The sequence below is a fragment of the Plectropomus leopardus genome, chromosome 4, assembly GCF_026936395.1.
Source record: "Plectropomus leopardus strain MGB_pleo_1.0 chromosome 4, ASM2693639v1, whole genome shotgun sequence".
Taxonomy (NCBI): Eukaryota; Metazoa; Chordata; class Actinopteri; order Perciformes; family Serranidae; genus Plectropomus; species Plectropomus leopardus.
This window is the reverse complement of record NC_142179.1, coordinates 3,008,293-3,033,192: the sequence shown is the minus strand read 5'-3', so window position 1 is coordinate 3,033,192 and position 24,900 is coordinate 3,008,293. Positions and strand designations below refer to the sequence as shown.

Genomic DNA, 24,900 nt, shown 5'->3' with positions numbered 1-24,900 from the left:
TGTATGAATTATCTTATTATTATTTTTATTATGAAAGCAAATTCCTTGTAAGTGAAAACCTAATAAATAAATCCCTTTATGATTCTGATAACTAACGAACAGTCCCTAACATGAAGTATGTGTTGTAGTTTGGTGTAGTATGTATAAACACAGATTAAAAAAAAGTCTCGTTTAATCGTCCTGAAACAAACAGTTAACCGGAGACAACCTGTGACTAACGGGCTAATTTGACTGCCCGGCAGAATGAGGTTCCTCCTTCACTGATATTCAGCATCTTTTTTTTTAAGTGCGCAAGTGCGAGTCGGTCCAACTGAAGCTTTGGCCTGGCCTGAATAACCGAGAAATTTTGGGGTGGAATAAATCAAAAAACAGGTTAAGAGAAAAATACGAGTAATAATTTGAAGTTCGGCTCATCGTGCGTGTGGTTTTTAGGCAGAGAGATAGCGGTAAATCGGCAGATTGGAGCCGCGTAGTGAGACCTACTTTGAGAGGCGGAGCTCGCGCTGCTCCACTCGGCGAGGCGCGTTCGTAATGAAAGGAGCGCGTGAGCGGCGGTTGCTGTGACTTCCTCGCGGCTCGTCGGCGGCAGCAGCTACATTGTGTGGAAAAGCAGCACGTTGTTGGCTCCCGCACGCTCCAACTTTACTCTCCTGTTCAAGGAGAAACCAGGTCTCAAAGCCACCAGCTGTTTCCTCGGACGTCTGTAAGTTACCCCAGCTTGCGAAAACATGTCGGCCTCGGCGGCAAAAGTGAGTAAAAAGGAGCTGAACTCGAACCACGACGGAGCGGACGAAACCTCCGGTAAGAGGGGAGAATGGCGGCCTCCCGTTCACCGCCATTTTCACTTTCTTCTTCTAACACAATTTGCATCGCTAAAGGGTGCGATAATGTTGGTAATTATTGTGTGTGGTGCTTTTGATTTTTTCGCTCCGGGATCCTCTTTGCGGGCGTTTGTTCACATTTCTATAAACAGCAGCTAGCCCGCCAAGCTAACGCATTTATTAGCATGCCGCTGCTCCGGAGCCTGCCGTTGTTCAGCTCAGCCCGGTGCTGAGAGGCCATGTTAGCTCGGTTATTTAGCATCATCAGCGTGGCCACTTGTGTCGTTGGCTTCTCACCGAGTGACCGTGCGCGATGCTGGAGGGTCATTTTGCCCGTGCGCTGTTATAAAATCACCTCAAATTGACTATTTATAATTTTAACACCATTATCGCGGCGCTAAATAACCGGAAAGTTGTCCGTTTCATTCGGGCATTAGCCGTTAGCCAGCTAGTGTTGTTGTTGTAATGTTACCTAACGCTAGCTGACGACGTTATGTTTTGTTCTGCTCCAAAATGCATTTAAATCCACCGGCTGTTCAATTAGTTAAAATATGTAATTGGGATATTTAGACGTCTGGATGCAGGACTGCGCCGTGTGAGCCTCGGTTTGACAGTTTGGGGGGGTCTGATCTGGCATCTGTCCTGGCTCGGTGTCTCACGTTATCGCGGCTCTGTGTGTGTCCCACATTTAAACCACGCGGCCTTGTCGGGAGCAGCCGGCAGGAAACGGTGAGTGTCTGAGCCGCTAGAGCTGCAGCTATTGGCCGTTTGTGTTACCTTAACCTCCGGGGGAGCCCGTCTTTCAATCCGCCAGATAGCCCGGAAACTACAGTGATTCACCGAAAACTAACGGCGGATTAAAGACTGTAAACATGCACAACTATTACAATCGACAAAACACTCCTCACTGAGATCTGAGGAGTTTTTGTAAATACTGTCAACTTATCTGCGGGTACAAAAAGCAACGCACAATAATGGTACAATTACTAAAATGTCAATATGCCCATTTTTGCATGCATGTGTTATGACACATTTTTTAATTTGTTAATAATAATAATAATAATATCGGTGTATGCTTTTATTGTCCTAGTCATGGCTGTGAAGTAATAAGTTACGCATATTTTGTGACATATTTGTCTTTTTTCCTGCAGAGAAAGAGCAGCAAGAAGCTATTGAACACATCGACGAAGTTCAAAATGAAATTGACAGGTAATTAAAAACTTGTTCCTGTGATCGCTTAAAAAGGCATTAAATTGATTAACATAAAAATAAGGCCTTAATTAGTTTTTAATTGGCAAATTAATCTTTCTTTAAAAAACGCTTTGACATGAGAAGTAGCCTTTTATGATTTTTTTTCTGACATTGCATTGATATGTATGTATCTTTTCTTTTTTAGTGATGATAATTTGGTGGGAGAGATTTATTTACATTTATATCTTACTAAGCATTATGTTGGATTTTTAAATATCGGTATATTTTGTTCTTCTCTCTTAGGTGAGTTCTTTACAAAAGCCAATTGCAGGTTTCTACCTCACCTAGACATGTAAACTGTTGTATATCAATTTTCAGATTTTTTTTCTTCGCATCTAAATGTGTAAATAAATAAACTTAAAATAATTGTAAAATGTCATAGTTGTCCAGAAAACAGGCCAGAAATATCAGATATTTCCCACTTCTTCCGGTAAACCAAAAACATACCTTTTATAATAGTGTAATATGGTCATTGTCTTCTATGTGTTAGACTGAGTGGCATCAGAAAGTCCTAAAGAGTCTTTAAAAGTATCTACTTTGGCTTGAGCTGTAGGAATTCTGTAAAAAAAACTTAAAGAGGTGATTAGTACCTCTATTTTTACCCTTTGAAACCTGGATTGACATCACATGAGTTCAGATAACTTCAAAAGTATTTAAACCTTCAAAATCTGAGCAAATTGTTTTTTCTTTTGAAAATGTGGGAAAAAGTTGTTGAGCAACTTGGCAAAAAGTGTTTCACAAATTGCAAGAAATTTATAGATTTGGAAAATTGTTTTTTAAAAGCCGGGGATAAAAATGCCAAAAGGTATATTTACAGTTATCATAATCATATTTAAAACTATTTTACTGGATTATTATTACAGAAGCACTTTTTTCCCTTGTTTTTATTTTTTAAAAACTTTTTTCTCATAATTCGTTAGCTATTTTGTCATATGTTTTTTTTTTTCTGTCTTCAGTTGCTCAAACTTATAAGCATGTTTTTGAAAGAAATCAAGCCAATTTGCTTAAGTTTCAAATGGTTTAAAAAAGAGGAACCAGCTACTGAGTTAAGATGTTGTAATTTTTGGTTGTTTGAATCTGCAGAATCTCAGTCCTCCGTGCTGCACAGTTTGACATCCCCGTCCACGAATTACCATTACCATTAAACTGTTGAGAAGCATGACAAAATGGTCTTATTTGTGCAAATTTGAGTAAAAACTGATTTTTAAAAAAATTTTTTTTTTTTTTTTACCTTTGCCAGGTTGAATGAGCAGGCCAGTGAGGAGATCCTCAAAGTAGAACAGAAATACAACAAACTCCGTCAGCCATTCTTTCAGAAGAGGTCAGAACTGATCGCCAAAATCCCAAACTTCTGGGTCACCACGTTTGTCAACCATCCACAAGGTGAGCAATTCAACTCTAGATTTTTGTTGCCGAACTAAGTAAAGTAATTACATCATAGTGACAAAAGTTAGAAAAATGTAGAAAGTTAAAGTTTGGTCTGTGTAATGTGTCCGCAGTATCTGCCCTACTGGGAGAGGAGGATGAAGAAGCACTTCATTACCTGAGCCGAGTGGAGGTGACAGAGTTTGAAGACATCAAGTCAGGCTACAGAATAGATTTTGTAAGTGTCGTAATGATGCGCGCACAAACACAGAAGATGCACGTTTTTTCTTGTGTTCTTACCTTTTTTCACGTTTTTTCCCCTCCCAGTATTTCGATGAAAATCCGTACTTCGAAAACAAAGTACTTTCCAAAGAGTTCCATTTGAACGAGAGCGGAGACCCATCTTCAAAGTCAACAGAAATCAAATGGAAATCAGGAAAGGTACGCGTGTCTCTCTCACTTTGTTTGTGATCCAGACGTGAGGCTTCTCTTCTCACCTGCAGCTACTTAGGTGGCTTTCTTACGATCCTCATTCAAAGTGATTTTCTTTTTAAAATTTACTTTTTAGCTCTTTGTCTTCTTTCCATCTTTTATTTTAGTTTTGAATCATTAACTGACAGAACAGTAAAATATGAAATCAGCATGACTGGACCTAACTAAAGATGTTGCAAAATAAAAGTTTAAGAGATTTTGTTCTTCTGTTTTTGTGTGTTTTTTAGGACCTGACCAAACGCTCCAGCCAGACACAGAACAAAGCAGGAAGGAAGAGGCAACATGAAGAGCCAGAGAGCTTCTTCACTTGGTTCACTGATCACGCTGACGCCGGCGCTGATGAGCTCGGCGAGGTCATCAAGGACGACATCTGGCCGAACCCCCTGCAGTACTACCTGGTGTGTTTACAACCACGTTAATGCATCCGTAGCTGCCACTTTACACAAAAAGCGGACGTCTTTTTCAGTTTATGTATATTCGTTTTAAGTTTGTGTGGATTTTCCAGGTGTTTTCGGGCAAATATATTCCTCCCACAAAGGTGGAAAACTTTTTGTTAAGTTAAGAGACAAAAGTGCTTAAAACATTTGTTATCTCCAGGTTCCCGACATGGATGATGAAGAGGGAGAAGGCGAGGACGACGAAGAGGACGAGGAGGCTCTGGAGGACATAGACGAGGAGGGAGATGAAGACGGAGAGGAGGACGAAGAAGACGACGGAGAAGATGGAGAGGTAAAGTGATAAAGTCAAATGTTTGTTGTTTAAAAGAAGTTTGTTTTGAGCTCTGGCTTACTTAAATAATATTGTTTTGTTTTTTTTATTTTATTTTTAGGATGATGAGGGAGAAGACGACTAAGAAATAACATCATCTACCCAAACCCTCAACCTTCTATTCCCTGTTTGATTTTTCCACTCACTTTCGGGAGCAAAGGTTTTAATTTTCTTTTCTTTTTTTTTTTTTTTTTTTTTTACTTTTTTTTAATTATTATTATCCGTGTGTGCTTCATTTTCCATTCTGAAGCCTCTTCACCTTGTCGGTGCCATGTTATGTTTCCTTTGACTCATCTAAGGCCAATGGCACTTTGCCCTGAATTGTGAGTACCATCCCCAAAGTCATCTCAAAAAATAATAATTAAAAAAAAAAAAAAGTATAAAAATAGAATCAGCACGGCATCCTGAGTAGAATTTGAAGACAATTCACACAGAGTTCCTCCTGTTAAAGGTTGTGTGGTAAATTGACTTAAAGCCATGGTGTAGTGACCCAGCGCTAGTTGACCTCTCAAGTTTTTCCCCCATATATATTTTTTTTCAGTTGGGGTGTTGATCTCTTGAAAATTGTTATTTTTTCCCCTATGTGGTTAACGAGTACCAGCTCATTCCTTTGACTTGTAATGTTTAGGGGGAGGGGGGTGGGGTAAGCTGGGGAGGGGCAGGAGTATGTTGGTTATTGGGGAGAGTGGTTATTTTGACACCATTTCTATGGGACTTTTTTTTTTTCATTGTATTGTTTTACAGATATCCATGAGATTTGAAATGACATTTTTAATAAAGAACAAAATGGAAAAAAAAACAAGCTTGTAAATTTTGGCCCCCACTGCTTCATGGGTTAAATAAAAAAAGAAAAAGACATGTTATCTCATAGAAGTCACATTTAATCACCTTTCCTTTTCCGCTGGGGGGAAAAGAAACTGTTTTAAATTTGAGGTGTAAAACTTGCTTTGTTATAATAATAAAACTTACTGTGTTTACATGTGGGTGCATAGAAATTTATTTAAAAAATAGATTTAGGTAGCAGCAAAGGCACCTGGGTTAACTGGACAGTCATTCGGTCCCATCAGCTCATGAAGGATTTTGGAGTCATTAAGAGGCTCGAAGCGAAGTCTTCTCGGAGTAGCCGATGTGTGATTAGAGCCAGGAAGGTGAGCTCCGACTCCTCAAATTTGGCTTTTGTGATGGTGTCCGGCCAGTCGCTGGGCTGAAAGGCCCAACCTGGAGTGGGGGAAAAAAAAGACAAGTTTTCTGAAGCACAAATGGTGATACACTTAGATTTTTATAAAAGGCCCCTACACCAGTCATACTCAATTATGGTCTGCGGGCCAAATCTGGCCCCCCAACCGTTTTCTAATTCACAATAAAAATAAAGTGATTCAAACTGGGAATTGTTTTTGTACTTTTAGTATACATGAGGTCCCAGAGTGCATTAAAAAAGCATCAAAATAAAAGCTTGTTTTTAGAAAGTGCCAGTGCCCTGCACCCCCTGACAGAGGTCCTAGCTAAGAAGCTTTGTTATAAAATGCGAGGAGCCTAAAATGTTAGAAATTTTCTTAAATCCTAGATACCTAAAATACGAGAAACGTCCTAAAATCCTAGAATCGTCTTAAAATCACAGAAACATCCGAAAATACTAAAAACATCCTGAGATTCTAATACTCGATATGTCCTAAAATACGAGAAACCTTAAATCCTAGAATTGTCCTAAAATTCCATAAACATTCTAAAATGTGAAAAACGTTCTAAAATCCTAGAAAAGTAATAAAAATCCTACAGAAAAGTTCTAAAATCCAAGAAACATCCTTAAATTCCAGGAATGTCCTAAAATCCTAGAAAGGTTAAAAAAAATAAAATCCGACATAAATCTTTATTTTAGTTAACTTGAAAGGGAGACTTTTTACACAAACTCCATTTGAAAAAAAGCTGGTTTGAAGTTTAATTATAGCAATAAAACATCTGTTAAACTTAACAGAAAAACTTCAGTTGGAGCTGATAATTCTGTTACACCGCAAAACCACAATATTTTCCGACACTGATACCATCAAAATCTAAGACCATTACAACCCTACTGATTCATGACTCTAAAATGTGGTACAGCTAAAAGTAGAAAATGTCACTAAAGTTACTGAAGTTGCAGGTATGAGATTTTCCAAGTGTGCTAGAAAATATCACAGTATTACAGTATTATTATTATCAGTTATAACGACCCTTAAAGGAATGAAAACAGGTTTTTAGTTTGGCTGAACAAATGTTTTATCACCATAACTGAAATGTGAAACCCTTCTGAAAATACTAAAATAAAATGAGATTCTCAGGAGAGCTGCAATTTTTTCCCCAATACCACAGATATGCAAATGTACACAAATGTATGATAACTGTTGACTTTTATACCACGGTGTACCTAGAAACTCTGCAGCCCTGAATGATTTCTTTGTAAAGTTTTTCCTTGTTCCATAATTATGACTTGCTATTTAAAAATGCTATTACCTCTTATTCTGCCAAAGTCACTTGTATGCAAAAGTATTTCAGGAGTAAAACTAGTGTGAATAACTTAAATGTAATTTCATAATTTAAGTTATACTCCATAATTATGATATAAAGTGTAATTACTTCAGTCTAAGTATTTCACGGTTTAGATATAAATGTCTGTAGTGACAAAAACTTTAAATTGTCTTCCTTTTCTTTTAAAAATGAACACTTGAAATGATAAAAGCACTTGCAAATGACAAGGTAGTACAAAATGTTAACCAGTAATACATCTGGCCTCCGACAGGGTGCCAGTGTCCAAAACTTTGAGAAACATCCTAAAATCTGAGAAATACCCTACAATCTAAGAAATGGTCTTAAATCCTAGAAACATCGTAAAAATCAAAGAAACATCCTTAATCTCTGGAAATTTCTGAAAATCTGAGAAATGTCCTAAAATCTGAGAGACATGCTACACTCCTACAAATACCCTATGTCCTAAATCCCAGAAACATCGAAAAATCTGAGAAATGTCCTAAAATCTGAGAAACGTCCTGAAGTCCTTGAAACGTGTATGTGGCCCCTGAGACTGGCCCCTGACCTCCTGACACTGCAATAGTGGGCCCCAAGCAAAGCAAGGTGAGTATCCCTGGTGTGTTTCATTTGAACCTCTTTACTTAATTATTATTAGGCTATATTATTATTTTCTATCTCTAAAAAAACAACAACAACATTGAAACCAGGTCTTAATAATGATGATGTTTATTTAGAGAGGTGAAGTCTGTCTCACCTCAGACTCAAACTGCTCACACAGACTAACTTGTGTGGTGAAGCTGCAGGTTTTGTGGATGCATCTGCACCGTGAAGTGACGGGTTTGTACCCACCTAAATGAGTATTACACCGGGGACAGGTGACCACCGTCCACGAGAACCCGGGGAACCAGGAGAAGTGTTTATCTGCCGGCCAGTGCTGAGTGACGTCCGCCTTTCTGAAGGTTATCACCTCAAACTGGTGTCCGTGCGGGTTTTCAAACAGCTGCACGTTAACCCTTCGGCCCCCGAGCGACGTGTCGTTGCGGCTGGAGAGCGCCAGCCGGCTGGGCACCGACTGGATGTCCGCCCCGGCCGCCAGCTCGTGTCCGCACGTCCTGCACAGGATGAGGGCGGCGGCGCTGCTGGTGCCCCCCTCCTCCGCCGGGGCAGCACAGGCCTCAGCGAGACGGTATGCGGCCGGGTACACCAGCAGTACCAAGGAAAAATACTGCAGTATTATCAACCTCTGCAGCTGCCTCTGCTGCACCAGCGGGCTCCGCGCGCTCATCATCGCTGCCTCTCGCGCACATGGGGGGCTAATCACCAACAAGCTAATCGCTAGCTGTTTTTAGCCGAGGTGAGCTAACGTCGAGCCGATTGGTGATCAATAATCAGTTTATAGTGCATCACCTTCGTCGCTTTAGTGTGTTAACTCAGTCAGGAGGTAAGAATATGTTGTGTAAATACATAAATAATCGGTGACTGGTAACATAATTAGATATAAGTCAATAGAAGGGGCGTTAGCTTAATGCTAACTTTTGGGCGGAATTGTTGTAATCTCAACCATTTCCTTCTCCAACTTTTGGGCGGAAGTGCCGTCATTTCAACGTTTCCTTAATTTAACTGCGTACGTCCACGTGTTTACCACTCACCTGCCTGTTAAATGGTTCACTGGAGTTGAAAAGTAATTTCAGTCATATTTTATTCACATTTGAGCTGTTAAAGAGAGATTGTTTGCTTAAGTGAAATGATTAATACAAACATTGTAAAAAAAAAGAATCAATGACTTATAATGATAATAATGAGATCAGGACTAAGGGACGGTTCTGTACTAGAGAGGGGTGATGACTTGTTTTTTTTTAAAAATTTTTTTACCCTCCCCAAAGCTAGTGACTTGGGGAAAATGTATGAAGTGTTTATGGCACATTATGTGTTCAAGGACCAAGGAAATCCAAGTATAATTTCTATTTTTTTTTTTTTACAGTTTTTGTCTGTGAGACATGGCTTCATTTTGGCAGGCCTGCAGGTTTAAATGACCCAAAAAGCATAAAATAAAAAATAGAATGTTTAGGGGGAGGGAAAAACAGACCTTTCGGTTTTGAAGACATATTTCCTTAAAAAAAAACCCACCAAAGATTTAAGACCAAAGGCAAATGACCATGTGTGTTTATTTATTTCTTTATTTATTTATTTATTTATTTTTTTTGGGGGGTGTTGCCAGAAAGTTTTAAAGAAAAAACTATTGCCAAAAGTTTTTTCTAAATTCACCAAAAATGCCAAAACTGTAGATATTTAGAGACTATTGGAGACATTTAAAAATTCAGAGTGTGTTTTTACAGTTCCTGGCTGTGATAAATGGGGAAAGTTTTAGAAAAAAAAAAAATTAAATGCCCTTCCCCTAAGTAAAAACAACGCCGTCTCAAAAATAACGAACAGTCCCTAAAGTGCAATTACCTTAAAAAATGCATTGAAGCACATTTCTTCTTCGTAATATTACACCACTGAGAAAGAAGGAAAATACGACAGAAATAGTAACTTTAGTGAAATACCAGTTGATTAATGTTAAAAGCGTTTTACTTTTAACGGTTAAACAACCCCCGTTACTTTTACTGGTTACCACGGGCAACGCGATTGTAAACTCGCCTCCACCAATCACAGGCCGAGATATTGCGAACGGACCAATCAGAGAGCTCCTTCGTCGATACAAACAACCGTCCGCTCCTCAGTCGATGGTCGAGATTTATCTCGGAAACATGAAGCTAAGTTAGCACGGTAGCACCTTTAGCTCTCTAAATGTTAGTTCTCTGGCCTCGAAGTTGACTTTAAACCAGATCTGAATGTTGTTTTAGCGTCTCGAAGGAATGAAAACCCGGGAATCACCACCGCCGGTTCACGTGCACGTACCGGAGACCACACCTGTACATGTTCATATGAGGAGAAGTCCCAGCAAGACACCACAGGTAACAACGCTGCTTTATTTAACTACAGGTAACAACGCTGCTTTATTTATCCACAGGTAACAACGCTGCTTTATTTATCCACAGGTAACAACGCTGCTTTATTTAACTACAGGTAACAACGCTGCTTTATTTAACTACAGGTAACAACGCTGCTTTATTTAACTACAGGTAACAACGCTGCTTTATTTATCCACAGGTAACAACGCTGCTTTATTTATCCACAGGTAACAACGCTGCTTTATTTAACTACAGGTAACAACGCTGCTTTATTTAACTACAGGTAACAACGCTGCTTTATTTAACTACAGGTAACAACGCTGCTTTATTTATCCACAGGTAACAACGCTGCTTTATTTATCTACAGGTAACAACGCTGCTTTATTTAACTACAGGTAACAACGCTGCTTTATTTATCCACAGGTAACAACGCTGCTTTATTTATCTACAGGTAACAACGCTGCTTTATTTAACTACAGGTAACAACGCTAGTTTTTTAACTACAGGTAACAACGCTGCTTTATTTATCTACAGGTAACAACGCTGCTTTATTTATCTACAGGTAACAACGCTGCTTTATTTATCTACAGGTAACAACGCTGCTTTATTTATCTACAGGTAACAACGCTGCTTTATTTATCTACAGGTAACAACGCTGCTTTATTTATCTACAGGTAACAACGCTGCTTTATTTATCCACAGGTAACAACGCTGCTTTATTTATCTACAGGTAACAACGCTGCTTTATTTAACTACAGGTAACAACGCTAGTTTTTTAACTACAGGTAACAACGCTGCTTTATTTATCTACAGGTAACAACGCTGCTTTATTTATCTACAGGTAACAACGCTGCTTTATTTATCCACAGGTAACAACGCTGCTTTATTTATCTACAGGTAACAACGCTGCTTTATTTATCTACAGGTAACAACGCTGCTTTATTTATCTACAGGTAACAACGCTGCTTTATTTATCCACAGGTAACAACGCTGCTTTATTTATCTACAGGTAACAACGCTGCTTTATTTATTTACAGGTAACAACGCTGCTTTATTTATCTACAGGTAACAACGCTGCTTTATTTATCTACAGGTAACAACGCTGCTTTATTTACTTACAGATATACAAGCCGTGTCTTAAATTTTACAGCAAATATGTGAAAATCACAGTGGAGGAAGAAGCACTCAGAACTTGTACTCAAGTAAAAGTATTAATACCACAATGTGTAAATTCTCAGTGACAAGTAAACGTCCTGCATGAAACTGTTTATTGAGTAAAAGTATTGTCATTAAAAGGTACTTAATCATTTGAAACCATAGCACATTGATTTCTTTAAAAAACATGGGAAGAGGGCAATAAGCAACTTAACAAGAAATGACCAAAAAATAGCAATAAATTAGTATAATGTGACAAAAAACACCTGGAAAATTAGCACAAAAAAAAAGTAAAAATAATTAAATAAAAATGAAAATGAAAAGAAAGTGCTGAAAATACATTTATTTTCTATTTTCTGTAACACTTTTATATACATAATAAAGAGAATTATACATGTTTTTGTAGTCTCTTACCCCTCGTTTTTTAAAATAATAACTAATAATACCTCCAACTTGTTTTCAGATAATTTCCTTGCCACTTTATTTATTTTTATTATATTTTATTCAGTTTGCATTTCTTCCCCAGGTGCTTACTATGTTTTTCCCGTGTATATGAAAGAAATTAATCAAGTTATCTCAGGTTTCAGAGGTTTTCAGTACCGAAAGTAAAAGTAAACACATGCAAATTGTCCATTTCACAATGACATATATTATATTATTGTTGTATTGATGTGTATGTCATTTTAAAAGGGATAGTTCAGATTTTTTTTGCAGTGGGATCGGGCTGCACTCGGTTTTGAGGAGCTGCTAACTATGTTTTAAACCTATTTTTAAAAGAGTTTACAATTAGATATAATAAATTCATAATTTATAATAAATTTCAGTGTGTTTTAAATGTGGAATCCCTCTGTTTTCTCTCTGCAGAGTCGGACAAAAGACACTCAGGTGAAGGGAGACGGAGGGAGGCCAAAGGTGCGGACGCCGTGGATTCCTCCAGGACGACTGTCCTGCAGAAGAGATGTGGGCTCCTACAAGTGCCAGGTCTCTTTGTAGTGTTTGTCTCTCATTGAAGTACGCTCAAAAAGGGTCTAAAAATTATAAATATTCTGGCAAATGAATATGACTAGAAAGAGAAAGGAATTTTTGTTATATAACAGACAGGATTTGTTTTAATTGCTGAAAAAATACTGAATTTATGAAGTTAGAATGAAGTGCTTTAATTGTATAATGTGACAGTTAAATTAGCACATAAACACGCTCCAGATGTGATACTCGTAGTTCAATCTGATTGGATGATATTAAATGTATTCACTGATGTGCAGCATATTTTATTTGTGGGGATTTAGGCAGCGCTGAGTACCTTAAACACTCCTCGGCTTGAATAACTTTGGCTGTAAAAATATTTTTCATCCTGTTTTCAGTTGAATAATTCAGTACAGATGTTTATTGTTTTCTGCACAGCACTGGAGTGCATTAAGTTGTGAGTTGTTGTTATTTGTGTCTTCGATCAGAGAAGCAGATCGCAGCATCGATCAGAGCGCGATGAAGAGGAGCAGGAAGAAGAGCTGGACGCTGTATCCAAAAACCTCAGCGTCCTACTCAGAGAGCAAGAGAGCATTCGGAATTTAAAGAAGTAAGAGCCTCAAAATATCAACATTTAGCGCCTGAATTCTGTTTTTATCTAAAATAGCAACTATTGAAAGAAAGAAGAAAAACATCAACAGCTGATTCCAAAGCTTCAGACAGCAACATATACTCTGAAACTCCCAATTTATTTATGTAAATACATAAATGTTACCATGTGATGCACCGGATCAGATTATAGTTTAGAGCTGAGTCACATCTTCAGTCCCTCAGCAGGTCAGAACAAACACATAACGACGACGTGATCACATGAAGCTGCACAAGAAGAAGATTAAAAAAAGACACACAGAAGACAAAAAATACTAAAGGTCGACCGATAATGTTTTTTCAGGGCCGATTGTTTGTATTTATTAGGAGTTTATGAGACTAATAACCGATATTTGAAACCGCCATGCACTAACAATAACAATGAAAATCTAACATCTGCAAACATAAAAACAAAATACTTAAATACTTATGTGGAATATTGAGTTTAGCTGATAAAGAAGCGATCAGAAGGAAATGGCTCCAGTCGAGGCCCCATCAGTCGAGAACTGGTATGGTTTAATTCATGACATTTTTATAATGGAAATAATTACTTTATCAATTAGGCTTCAGGAATCGAAATTTGAAGAAATTCAGAAAAAGTGGAAAATGCGTATTTCCCCCAAATGCCCTTCTTTTGTTTGAATATGACTTCTATTCATTTATCTCAAATTGGAAAAATGTTTTACTCTGTAAAATTTTCTGTATAATAGCTTTTGTGAAGAGAAACCAAATAAGCGAAATGATAATGTGTCAATTTTAGAATTTTTAGAACAAACTTTGTTTCAAACAAAACTTTGTTTAAATGCTTTTAGCGAATATTTAATCAAAACTGAGACTTTTAACATCAAATACAGCAAATTCACAGTAACTTTTTTTCATAAAGTCAAGCGAAATTTTAAATTAAAAATAAAAAATAAATAATAAATGAATAAATTAAAAAAAGCTCCCGCAGGTTTTACAAAGTAAAAGTTCCTCCCGGTGCTGAACCTTTCTTTGCACTTTTTAATGAATTGATTTTATTAAAATAAAACACTGATGCAGGTAATCGGCAGGATGCCAAAAATCGGCCGATAATCTGTCGATCCCTAAATGATACTCACAGTAGCACATGATATAAAGAAGAAGACACAAGACAGACAATACAGCATCAAAGTACACAACAAAGCACATCACACACAAAACAAACAAAACGTTTTCTAGCCAGGCTGACATTTTGACAAAAACCCGTCCGTCCTAATTAGAGGCCCGGTTACCATGCAGTTCATTTTCTGGACATATTGATGAGATTTTCTATGATTCAATCAGGTAATTTTACTGAAAACTTGAGCAGATAAAAAAGACAGTAATACCGGACGAGTAAACAAGAGAAAAAAGAGGTTTAAATAAAGAGCTGAGCGACAGTTTAGTGTGAGAAGAAAAAAAAAGCCTGTCCCAGATATAAGCAGGTTGAGTTCAGTTTGTTCAAGCGAGTAAAAGTTTTATGAAACATGCAAACATTTTCATCTCGTGCTCACAGGTCGGACTCAAAGGCTCAACACAGAGAGACAGACGTGCTCCTGAGGGTGCTCGTAGAGGCGGAAATCGACGGCGTAGCGGTGGCGAATCAGCTGACGGCTCTGAAGGAAACTATCGACAGCCTCGCTAAGGTAGATCTGGGTGGACAGATGAAGGACGGACGGAGGAGGACTTATTTTCTCATACGTGATGATGTTTTTATTGATTTGTTTCAGGACAAGCGGCTGTCAAAGCTGCACGCAGCGTCAGTGACACGGCAGCAGGAGCTGCTGCTGGAGAAGATCGAGATGTTTGACAACACGAATCACAGCCTGCGAGAGCTGCTCAGAGAGTGGAGCGAGTCCGAGGTACAGAAAAGGTCGACGAGAATTAACCCTTTAGGGAATGTTTTGTGCATTTCATGCGCTTTTCATTCTTCTTTTTGATAATTTTGGCTGTTTTCATGCATGTGTCCTAAATGTAGTCCAGATTGTGTATTTGAGTGTAATCAGTGAATTTGCAGCTCAGCTCCTACAATAAGTCTAAAATACACTGTGGAAACTAAATAGTTACATTCAGACTGCTCAGGTCCAAAAATGCTCCATTGAAACCCATTCAAACTGACATTTTTGATCCCACAGCCATCAGAGCAGAAAAACAGGACTTGTATTATTTCTGGGTGTCATTCTGGGCTTTTGACTCTGAATTTGTCATTTTGACTATTTTCCACCTGATGAGGTCATTTTGACCATATTTGGCATATGGAGGAAATACATGCTGTTTCCACTAGGTGACCTGTCACAATCAATGATGCTGCTAATCATTGACATATCCCAGACTGTGGTTATCCTAAAAATATATACTTTGCATGCAGTGTGTTAAAAATAATTGATTTTTTATGCTTTTTTAAAAATAAAAAATGATGACAAATTATGACAAAAACCTGGCATTTAAAGGGTTAAAATTCTGAAAATGAATGAATATTTGTTATTTATGATTAGGAACAATGCTGGTTAAAAAAATAAGCTAAATGAAAGTAGAGAATCATATTAATGTATAATGAGTATAATGATACGAGTGTGTGTAATATTAAAGCGGGGCCTTTGGGGTTAAACCTGCAGTTATTTTGTCGTTGTTGTTTCCACAGAGAGAATCACTGTTGTGGTCAGATCAGAGAGACGCCATAAAGAAGAGACTGACCGACACTGAGGCGGAGAACATTGTGAGTGTTTATCACCTGGTCAGGTGCAGCTCTGCATCATCTTCCTGCAGGCAGCCGAGGAAACGTTTCTGCTTTTTCTTCCTCTCCCACAGCGACTTTTAGCCAAACTGACCAGCAAAGAGAAAGAGGCGTCTAAGCTGGCGGAGCATTTGGACTTTGAAAAGGTTTGAAACTAACTATTAGATTTGTGCTTCTGCTACAGCGGTTTACATGAGCTTTACACCTCTCACACACATTTTAAAGGGACAGTTTGGATCTTTTTAAGTGGTACGAGGTACTTTTCCTCCATAATCAGTGTGTTACATACAGTAGCTGGCAGTTGGCACTAGGATCCCTCAGATCCTTAAAATGCACTGAATTAATTAATCTAGAAATAAGGCCTTAATTGGTATTAAAATGACTTAAACTCATCTTTCAAACGTCTTAAAAATGCTCAGACATGCAAAGATTTTATGAATCCTTTTTTTCTGGCGTTGCATTGTAAAATCTCAAAAGTAATTAAAACATTTTTTAATAATATTTTAATAAATTCCTTTTCTTAAACTGGTCATAAAACACAAAATTGCCAAGAAAGATGTTTCCGTCCTCAGTTTGTACACATAAAAGACACTTTTATGATAATATTGTCTTTTTTTTAACTTCCTTTTTCAACGTTTGACAGAAAAGCTTTTCCACTGGACCAAAGACATCTCATGTTTTGTGCCATACTTAACATTTGGGCAAAATAAAATTCTCCTTCGTCAGTTTTGGTTATTAGAAAATTTGTCTTAAAATTCATTCAAATTGGCATTAAATAATGTCTTAAAAAGTCTTAAGGCCTTAAAGGTTCAGGTGAGTTTTACAAATAAAAACTATCCGTCTGCTACGTCAGGACAATGCAAAGACGGCGGAGGAGCTTTCAAGAATCCTGCAGTCGACCGGCGACCATCTGGAGTCAGAGCTGAGCAGAGCAGAAGCAGAAAAGGTCCATCTGGCTGCTCAGATTCAGGTGTGTGATCATAAAATACAATAAAATACACACCCGCACACTCACTGACAGACGTTGGGGCTACAGTCGCTGTTAAAAGAAACACTTTGTTCTTTTGTTGATCAGAATTAAAGAATCAAAAGTTTGCAGTTCGTGAGCAGCGAGCTGATGTGTGAATGTGTGTCTCCTCCTCTGTGTGTTGGAGCAGAGGATGCAGCGGAGCCAGGAGCAGCAGCAGGAGGAGCTCCGGGCTCTGCAGGAGGAGCTGCACACTCTGAGGCAGCGGAGAGAGGAGGAGGAGAAGGAGGAGCAGAGGAGGCAAGATCAAGAGGCGCTGGCCGCGCTGACCCAGCACGCCGAGCGAGCCGAAGAGTCGGCCAGGCAGCTCGCTGTCAAACTGCAGGAGAAGGTCAGTCTGTGGCGGTATCACAGCATCTGAAAATACAGAGCGGTGCACAGATCATAGAAAATGACAAGCTTTAATACAAATGAAGTCCTGTGGATGATCCGCAGAGCTCTGCGTGCTGCAAGCTGCATGCAAATGAGGTCTCTGACTGGTGGCGCTGTCTTGTTGTCTGACCGTGTGCGTTTATGCAAATCAAGTTCAAAGGAAGTTCAGCAGCGGTACTCCAGTGACACACACAAAACCAAATTATGAGGCGAGTAAGGCTAACGATTATCTTCATCACTTATTGATATGCCTGTTATTCTTTCAGTTAATCAGTATGTCACAAAATGTCAGAAAATAGTTAAACATGTTTTATCCCGTCACCAGTCCATAAATCCAAAGAGCTGTTCAGTTTACTGTCACAAGTGACAAAGAAAAGCATCAAATTCTCACATTTCAGAGGCACAAAACCAGAAAAATGACTTTCCTTTTTGGGTAACCCCCTGAGGCCGTCAGTAGACGGGTTTCCATCACAGATTTGCGCAAAACTTGCGCGATATTTTTCAAGTGTCAATAAAACACAATGTGTTTCCACTGAGTGATGTTCTGCGACTTCTCCTCTGGCGATAACATCCCAGTAACATGGCGGGAGAGTTAGAATATATATAGAAAAACATTAAACATCATCTGAAAGCTGGAACCTGCAGATGAATTTGAGACGCCGCCCTCTTTAAGACAGCAATGTCGTCCGGAGTGCTGACGGCCCCGTGGGTCTCAAAGAGTTAAAAACATGACGAAAACGGTCATTCAGTGATCAAAGGTGATACCAGTCATTATTTGAAGCTGTAGAGGCGACGACAGGTGTTTCGCAGCTCTCGCCTCTGTTTGTCGAGACTGTCAGAAAATAAAAATTCCTAAATTATAAAAGTATTCCAGGTTTGAAATAAAGACTAAAACATGAACAATAATGATTTGACAACATTTGAATTTTGTTCCAGGAATCCCAGTTGGCTCAAGCTCTGTCCACGTCCAGCGACTGGTGTCTCCGTCACTCTAAAGAGGCAGCTGCTAAAGGACAGCTGGACGAGGAAATCTCTGCTCTCAAACTGTGAGTACACGCGAGACACACGTGCAGTTTGTGGCGTTTCGATCTTTTACATATAGTGTGAGATTTAGTGGGGTTTAGTGGTAAAACTGCTCCTGGTTAGGATTTCCTCAGTCTTCGCTGTTCAGGAGGTTGTTACAAGGAGCAGAATAATCACAGTGATCTCTTTTTAAAATTTTATTTCAACCAGGAATAGTCCCATTGAGATTCACAACCTCTTTTTCCAAGATAGCAGCACAAAGAATTTCACATAAAAGAGCAAGGAGACAAAAAACACAACAGCAAACAGCATAAAAATCCAAAGACAAGCAACAGCGAACCGAACATAAGGCTCTTAATCGGCTGATAAAAGAGTCCAGTCTAAAGCGACTCTGCAGCTGACGCTGAGATGACGGAGCAAAAACACTAAAAGCATTCCCACCAAAGACTGTACCAAAGTTGTCTGTGTGACCGAAGGTTGCAACTACTGACAGTTTTAGGCGTCGGCAGAAAACATTAATAAGATGTCAGTTCCTGTGAAACGGCCTGATAAAGGGAAACATACCGGTGTTCCAGTCTGCGTTTGGACAGAGAAGACAAACCAGCTGTCTCAAACTGCAGTGCAGCATGATACACTAACATGTTCATGCAAAACAAACAGACCAGGTGATGAAAACCAATGAAACAGTGAATGAAGCGGTTTCATGAGCCGTTTGCCCCTGATGATGCGCGCTCACTTTATCTCCCTGATAACTTCACATCCAGGAGCTTTTCACCGGGAGCTGAATTATCCTCAGAGGTCTCTTCCTCTGCAAAACAAACAGAGCCGGTGATTAAAACCGGTAAAAACATTGAATAATTTCTTCTGATCTTAGTCAAGCGTCGCTCAGATGGATCTTTGTCTTTCAGTCTGATTAAATTCAAAAAGTGTTTTTTTCTTCTTGCACAGAAAAAAACGCTTCAGAGTAAATAATATCTGATTGTAAAGACGACTTTCTATAAACTCAAAGTACCAAAGACAGTTCAAACACGTAGAGAAATCCTCGTAGACACCTGACTGGAGCAAATCGAGTTTTTGTGGCAGGCGATGACATCCACAGATGAAGTGTTGGGACCGTGAGGACAACATGACACCGTGTTTACGCACCTGCTTCATCTCAGTCAGGTGGCCGAGCTCGACTCGCAGCTTCATTCAGCGGAGGAGAGGAGTCGCACGGAGAGGGAGGAGCTCCGGGAGCAGCTGCATCATCTCAGCGCCGAAAACGCCTCCACCAAGCTGGACAACCAAAGACTTAAGGTACTGGCAGCTCATTATTAAAGGCGAGAAAAATGTATTCATGTAGCTCGTTTTATACACAAACTTCTTAACAGATTAGTCAAGTCATAGTTAATTTTAGGCCAATTAAAAGACATGCCCTAAAGAAAGAAATAATATTTTTTATATTTTATTTTGTAATTCTTTTTATTGGTTCATGTGAACGTACAAAAACAAAATACAACAAAAAATACAACCAAATGAACATAAAGACCTGTCAAACAAGGAAAAAGGAAAATAAATAAATATAGAACTGTATAAAAAGATAAAGAAATGTAAAAAAAAAAAAAAAGAACTAAAAATTATTAAATAAATAAAAAATAATTTTAAAAAGATTAATAAATATATGAAATATATAAATAAAAATGAGAAAGAAAATAAGATTAGAGAGACAAACAAAATATGTTCTATAGATATGGGTATTGGATCAAAACATACACATATAATAAAAAATTTAAAAATAAACAAATAAATAGGTGTGGGGGGAAAAACACAAAAATAGCAGGGGTAATTAAATAAATAAAATGATAAAATACGTTTAAAAAATCAGTAGTGACTCAAACTCAGAATTTGAAAAGCAGAGGAAACATAAGTGGCAGCTCCGCTTTAGGCCCTACTGTGCAGAACAGAGGTGAAGAAACACTCATTTTTAATGCAAAACTGCTTTATTCAGTGTTTTTACAGGTTTAAATTTCCTGGTCTGTTTGTTTTGGTGAGAAATACACCTCTGTGGCTAATTTAGCTCCAAGTAAAAACTTCTAAAATAATAAATAATAATAATTTTGATTGAGGCCCCTATCAGCAGAAAATTACATATCATACATCACAGTCAAAAGTCTCTTATAATTTACAATATGCTGTTAAGAAAATATTATTTTAAAGCCAAATGTGGGTATTTATAGAGAATTTGTGTTTTCCGCTTTATGACAGCTGACTGTTCATCAATCCTGATTATGAAAACTAAAATTTTAATGTATTTTGAAGCTCTTAAAAGTAATTTTCCTGACAAAAGTTTTTTAGAAAATATTATTTCATTTCATTTTTTATTAACATTAGCAATATTTTGGCGTCTTCTACTGTTTCATTGCTTCTCTGCAGTAAAGGAAATGTTTTAATGGCATTTATCATAAACGTGCATCATATTCAGGGTCAGCTGACGTCCTCCGAGGAGAAGCTCGGCGCTCTGCAGTCTGACGCCCGTCGACTGAAGTCGTCAATCAAGAAGCACGAAAACCTGGTGGAGAAATACAAGAGGAAGGTACAGTGGCATTCTCAGATTAAAATGCTTCATCCTCTTCCTCGTCTCCAGATGTGCTGATGTTGAAGTTTTATGATGAGATAAATTAACTCTTTAAAACTCTCTTGGATGAGCTTGAAAATGCATCATCACGGGGCTGAAAATAGGAAAAATTTAATGTCCTCGTGGATTCATTCATTCATAGTTTATTCACAGAATAGATAAAAGATAAAAATACAAACATAATTTTGAGGAAAAATTAGACATGTGAAATGGGACACCCTGTTAAGTTATTTAAAGCTTGTAAATAGGGGCCCAGACTGGACCATCACCACCTTATTTATTTATTATTTATATTTATTATTTTTTGCATTTCGCATTTGAACCTTTGAAACATGAGAAAACTGGTTTAATTTAATTATTTTTTCAAAAACATGGGTGAAAAAGCAGCTTGGCATGAAATGTTCCTCAAATTACAATTTTAAAAAAAAGGTGACAAGAGAATAACCTTAATAAAAAAGAGAAATAGAAAAGGAAAATCATTAGAAAATTTTCAAATAAATGGGTAAAATAAAAAAAAACATATAATTATTGGAACTATGTAATAAAGGTTAGAGAAAAAAATCAGTTATTATTTATGTGAAGTGTTTTTTATTTTAGCGCCTTTTATCTCCTTTTTTTCTTCGTAATTTTCTCAATTTTTTATTTTTGCAATTTTTTGGGTCATTTCTTGTTATGTTGCTTATCTCCTTTCTGTGTTTTTGAAAGAAAAAAACATTTTGCTCAGGTTTTGAAGGGTTCAAAGACATACAAGTTTACGAATAAAAATTTCATCCTGCAACTTAACTCTAATCTAAAACTTCATAAGCACCCAAAATTACTCTCAGATACTAAAAGTATAGTAGCAGTAATGCAGTACAAATGGCACATGGGGAATAGCAGTATTAATCACCTGGGGTGTGTATTTCATATATATATATATATATATATATATATATATATATATATATATATATATATATATATATATATATATATATATATATATATATATATATATATATATATATATATATATGTGTGTGCAGGTGCAGCAGGTGCGTCTGGAGTCAGATGAGTACTGCCTGCAGCTGGAGGCGACACAGAGGGAGGCGCGGGAGGTGAAGGTGAGCCTGGAGAGGGAGGCGGAGCAGGTGAGGAGGGAGCTGCTGGGCCGGCTCAGGGAGCTGGAGACGCTGCCCGACAGACTGAGGAGGACGGAGGAGCAGCTCAGAGACGCCCGGCAGGAGGCAGACGCCCACGAGAGGAGGAACGAGGAGCACAACTCGGCTCTCTCTGAAGTCAGACGCAAGGTACTCAAACAGCCTGTGAGACATTTCACAGCTGTGATGGTTTGATTAAAAAAAACAAAAAACAGGTGCTCTCATGAAGGTTTACATTATTTATTTCAGTTATTTTGCTGATATTGAAGTTTTTTTTCTTTAATAATACCACTTTTTTACTTTACATGTATGGTCATCAAATCAAATGACTCATATCTATTTATTTATCTATCTATAAAAAACACAAACAAAAAAAAACAAGCAAGCAAAAACAGTAAATAAATTTTTTTTAAAATCCATATTCCTATGAAATTGAAGGGTTTAAACTTAAATCAGACAGTCATCCCTCATATTTGTATTTAATTAATTGTTTTGGTATGTTTGTTTTTACTTCTGCATTTTATTTATTTATTTTGATGTATTTTTTTTTATTGATTATTTATTTTGTCCAGTACTTTTGTACAGCACTTTGGTCAACCTTGGTTGTTTTTAAATGTGCTATATAAAGAATTTGACAGTGATCTTGGTCAGAGATAAGGTCTGGAGTTTAGGGCCAAAAATGATAACTATAAGTATAAAAGATTATATACAAAACTCTTTCAAACTCAAGTGGATGAAGGAGTCCACACTACAGCTATGACGACGACGAAAGTTCAGATCATAGAAATATAAACAGCCAGTCAGAATATGTCCTATTTAAGCGGCACATCCAACGTAGATCCTAACATCTAATTTGGACCACATAATATCTGTTTTTATGTTGAAAAAGACGCATTATTTTCTTTTAATTTTTATTCCTGTGAATTTAGTCATCAGTTAGTGATTTGTCTCCCTGCCTGTAGCAGATTTTGGCCAGTAGATGGTGCTGTTGACTGCTATCAGGAGAAGAAGATGCCAGAAAAAAGTCCCGAGTGTTGATTATAAACATCAACTTAATATGATGATGTTTCCTTACATGACAATTTTGAATTTAGACCCAAATCCTCTGAATTTAAAATGTTCAGTTTGCGTGTCAGCAGAATGTTTCAGAAACATTTCCTACATTTTTTCTGAATTGCAGCGTATCTCTTTCATTTAAGATTTAGGAACAACCTTTAACATGGTATAATCACTCTAATAATCTACAATGCACGATGAATGCAGTGTTTAGCCTTTATTTAAAAGCAGACAGAGAGACGAGCAATTGCATGAAGAAAGTTGGACCCGTGCTGACTATAAGGACGCCACGTGGATGTGGATTTTTGTCTCCATCTGTCACGTTCATCCACAGGTGGAACAGCGAGGCGCTCAGCTGGAGACGCTCCAGCAGAAGAACCTGCTGCTGCAGGAGGAGAACAACGTTCTCAAAGAGAAAATTCACAACTTAGAGAGGTACAGAACTATCGTGGAAAGTAAATATGTATTCATTTTGAAGATAAAAGCATCACAACACAAAACACAGAAATGCTTTTTACACATTTTCCCAAGTGCGGCTGTAGATTCCTGCGCTGTGTGTTGCAGGAGGCTGGAGGACATGACGGCAGAAAACAAAGACAAGTCTCAGGCTCTCCTGTCAAAGGACGCCAGTGTCCGCAGCGCTCAGCAGCAGCTGGACGAGAAGACCCGCGAGTGCAGCGTCCTGTCCAGACAGCTGCAACAAACTCTGGAGGACGCACAGAGACAGGTGTGGAGCTATATCAGACCGGTGTCAAGTATACAAACCGGTTTGGTATTAACCCTTTACACCTGGAGCGACCTCACTTTTCCTGTGCTGTTTTCAGACGACTTTCACAAGTATTTAAATGTTTGAACCCAAAACAAATTGGTTTGATTTCTGTCAAAAACATAGGAAATAAAGATAATTAGCATCTTGGTAAGAGAGGCTCTGAAATTGCAAGATATTGGTAGATTTTGAAAAATATTCAATAAATAAATAAATAAGTAAGGGAAAAATGTCAAGGGAAAACACTGGGGAAAAATTATTAACTATATCTATAATTACTACAATAACATACAATGTTATGTAAAAATATTATAGCTTTAGGTACTTTTTTCTAGGTCATGCATTTTTATTTTTCTGTTGCTAACCAACAGTCCAAAACTCTAAATTAATCAAAATAAATGTAAATGATTAAAATGAAAAGCAGCAGATTTTCACGTTTGTTAAATTGGAACTACAAAGTGATTTTGCATAAATAATTATATAAAAATGTATCCATATTGTTGCTAATATTCTGTCACTAATTGATGAAATGAGTGATAGTGAAATTAATGAGCTAATTGTTTCAGTTGTAGTTGAGCTGAGTGTGATATTATTAAGTAAGGTCATCAGAAAGTTATGTTTATATCACATTCACATTTTATGAGCGTAAATACTTGAATGCAACAGTCCATGCGGGCATAGTGAGGAAGACATTGTCCTTCCTGCAGGTGGACAGCAGCATGCAGCGGGTTTTGGCCAAAGAGAGAGCGTCTCAGTCTAAAGCGTTGGACCTGCAGAGCCAGCTGAGCCGAGCCAAAAGCGAGCAGAGTCAGCTGCAGCGAAGCAAGGAGGAGGTACGGCACGCTGTCTGTGGATTTTCACGTTGGACACACAAAACTGTTGTTTCTCAGACGCGTTGTTTCTGTTTTCGTTCAGATGGAGCGTCGTTTCCAGAGTCAGCTGCAGAGCATGAAGGACAGGCTGGAGCAGTCGGACTCCACAAACCGCAGTCTGCAGAACTATGTTCATTTCCTCAAAACCTCCTACGGAAACGTGTTCGGCGACTCTATGATTGCAAGCTGAAGGCAAAAAACCCAACCAGCATTTATACATTCCCAAAGCATTGTAGTAGACCTAAATGACGTTTATTGATTACGATTGTTGATTTGAGAGTTTTATACTGTATATGAAATTAAAACTGTTATAAATGAAATGATTTTAAATTAGTTGCCTGCAATTTATTTATATATAATAAATAACTTTATGTACAA

General features: G+C 37.9%; 3 protein-coding genes across 6 annotated transcripts; 2 read left to right on the top strand and 1 right to left on the bottom strand.

The window, feature by feature from the left end:
* The first annotated feature begins 454 nt into the window (after positions 1-454).
* Positions 455-5,674, top strand: seta (SET nuclear proto-oncogene a). Its single transcript, XM_042487928.2, has 8 exons — positions 455-801; positions 1,973-2,030; positions 3,313-3,455; positions 3,572-3,675; positions 3,765-3,878; positions 4,157-4,327; positions 4,527-4,658; positions 4,759-5,674. Exons 1-8 carry the CDS (start codon positions 729-731, stop codon positions 4,780-4,782), a joined length of 819 nt encoding a protein of 272 aa, XP_042343862.1. The 5' UTR covers positions 455-728; the 3' UTR covers positions 4,783-5,674.
* On the bottom strand, positions 5,671-8,487 carry LOC121944207 (uncharacterized). The gene is made up of 2 exons (XM_042487929.2): positions 8,049-8,487; positions 5,671-5,915 (listed from the first exon to the last, which is right to left on the bottom strand). The coding sequence occupies exons 1-2, from the start codon at positions 8,485-8,487 to the stop codon at positions 5,761-5,763; spliced, it is 594 nt and encodes a 197-aa protein (XP_042343863.1). The 3' UTR covers positions 5,671-5,760.
* LOC121944198 (outer dense fiber protein 2-like) lies at positions 8,414-24,900 on the top strand. 4 transcript variants are annotated; one of them, XM_088076319.1, is made up of 17 exons: positions 8,414-8,553; positions 10,046-10,156; positions 12,173-12,289; positions 12,760-12,881; positions 14,436-14,781; positions 15,561-15,635; positions 15,728-15,799; positions 16,507-16,623; positions 16,811-17,011; positions 17,989-18,098; positions 19,236-19,371; positions 20,537-20,647; positions 21,715-21,978; positions 23,219-23,319; positions 23,449-23,611; positions 24,358-24,483; positions 24,566-24,900. In XM_088076319.1, exons 2-17 carry the CDS (start codon positions 10,058-10,060, stop codon positions 24,710-24,712), a joined length of 2,307 nt encoding a protein of 768 aa, XP_087932445.1. In that variant the 5' UTR covers positions 8,414-8,553; positions 10,046-10,057; the 3' UTR covers positions 24,713-24,900. The 4 variants fall into 4 exon arrangements, with proteins under 4 accessions (XP_087932445.1, XP_087932446.1, XP_087932444.1 ...); XM_088076320.1 differs by having other exon boundaries at positions 8,415-8,553; positions 10,056-10,156; XM_088076322.1 differs by lacking the exon at positions 8,414-8,553 and having other exon boundaries at positions 9,440-10,156; positions 14,436-14,565; positions 14,650-14,781.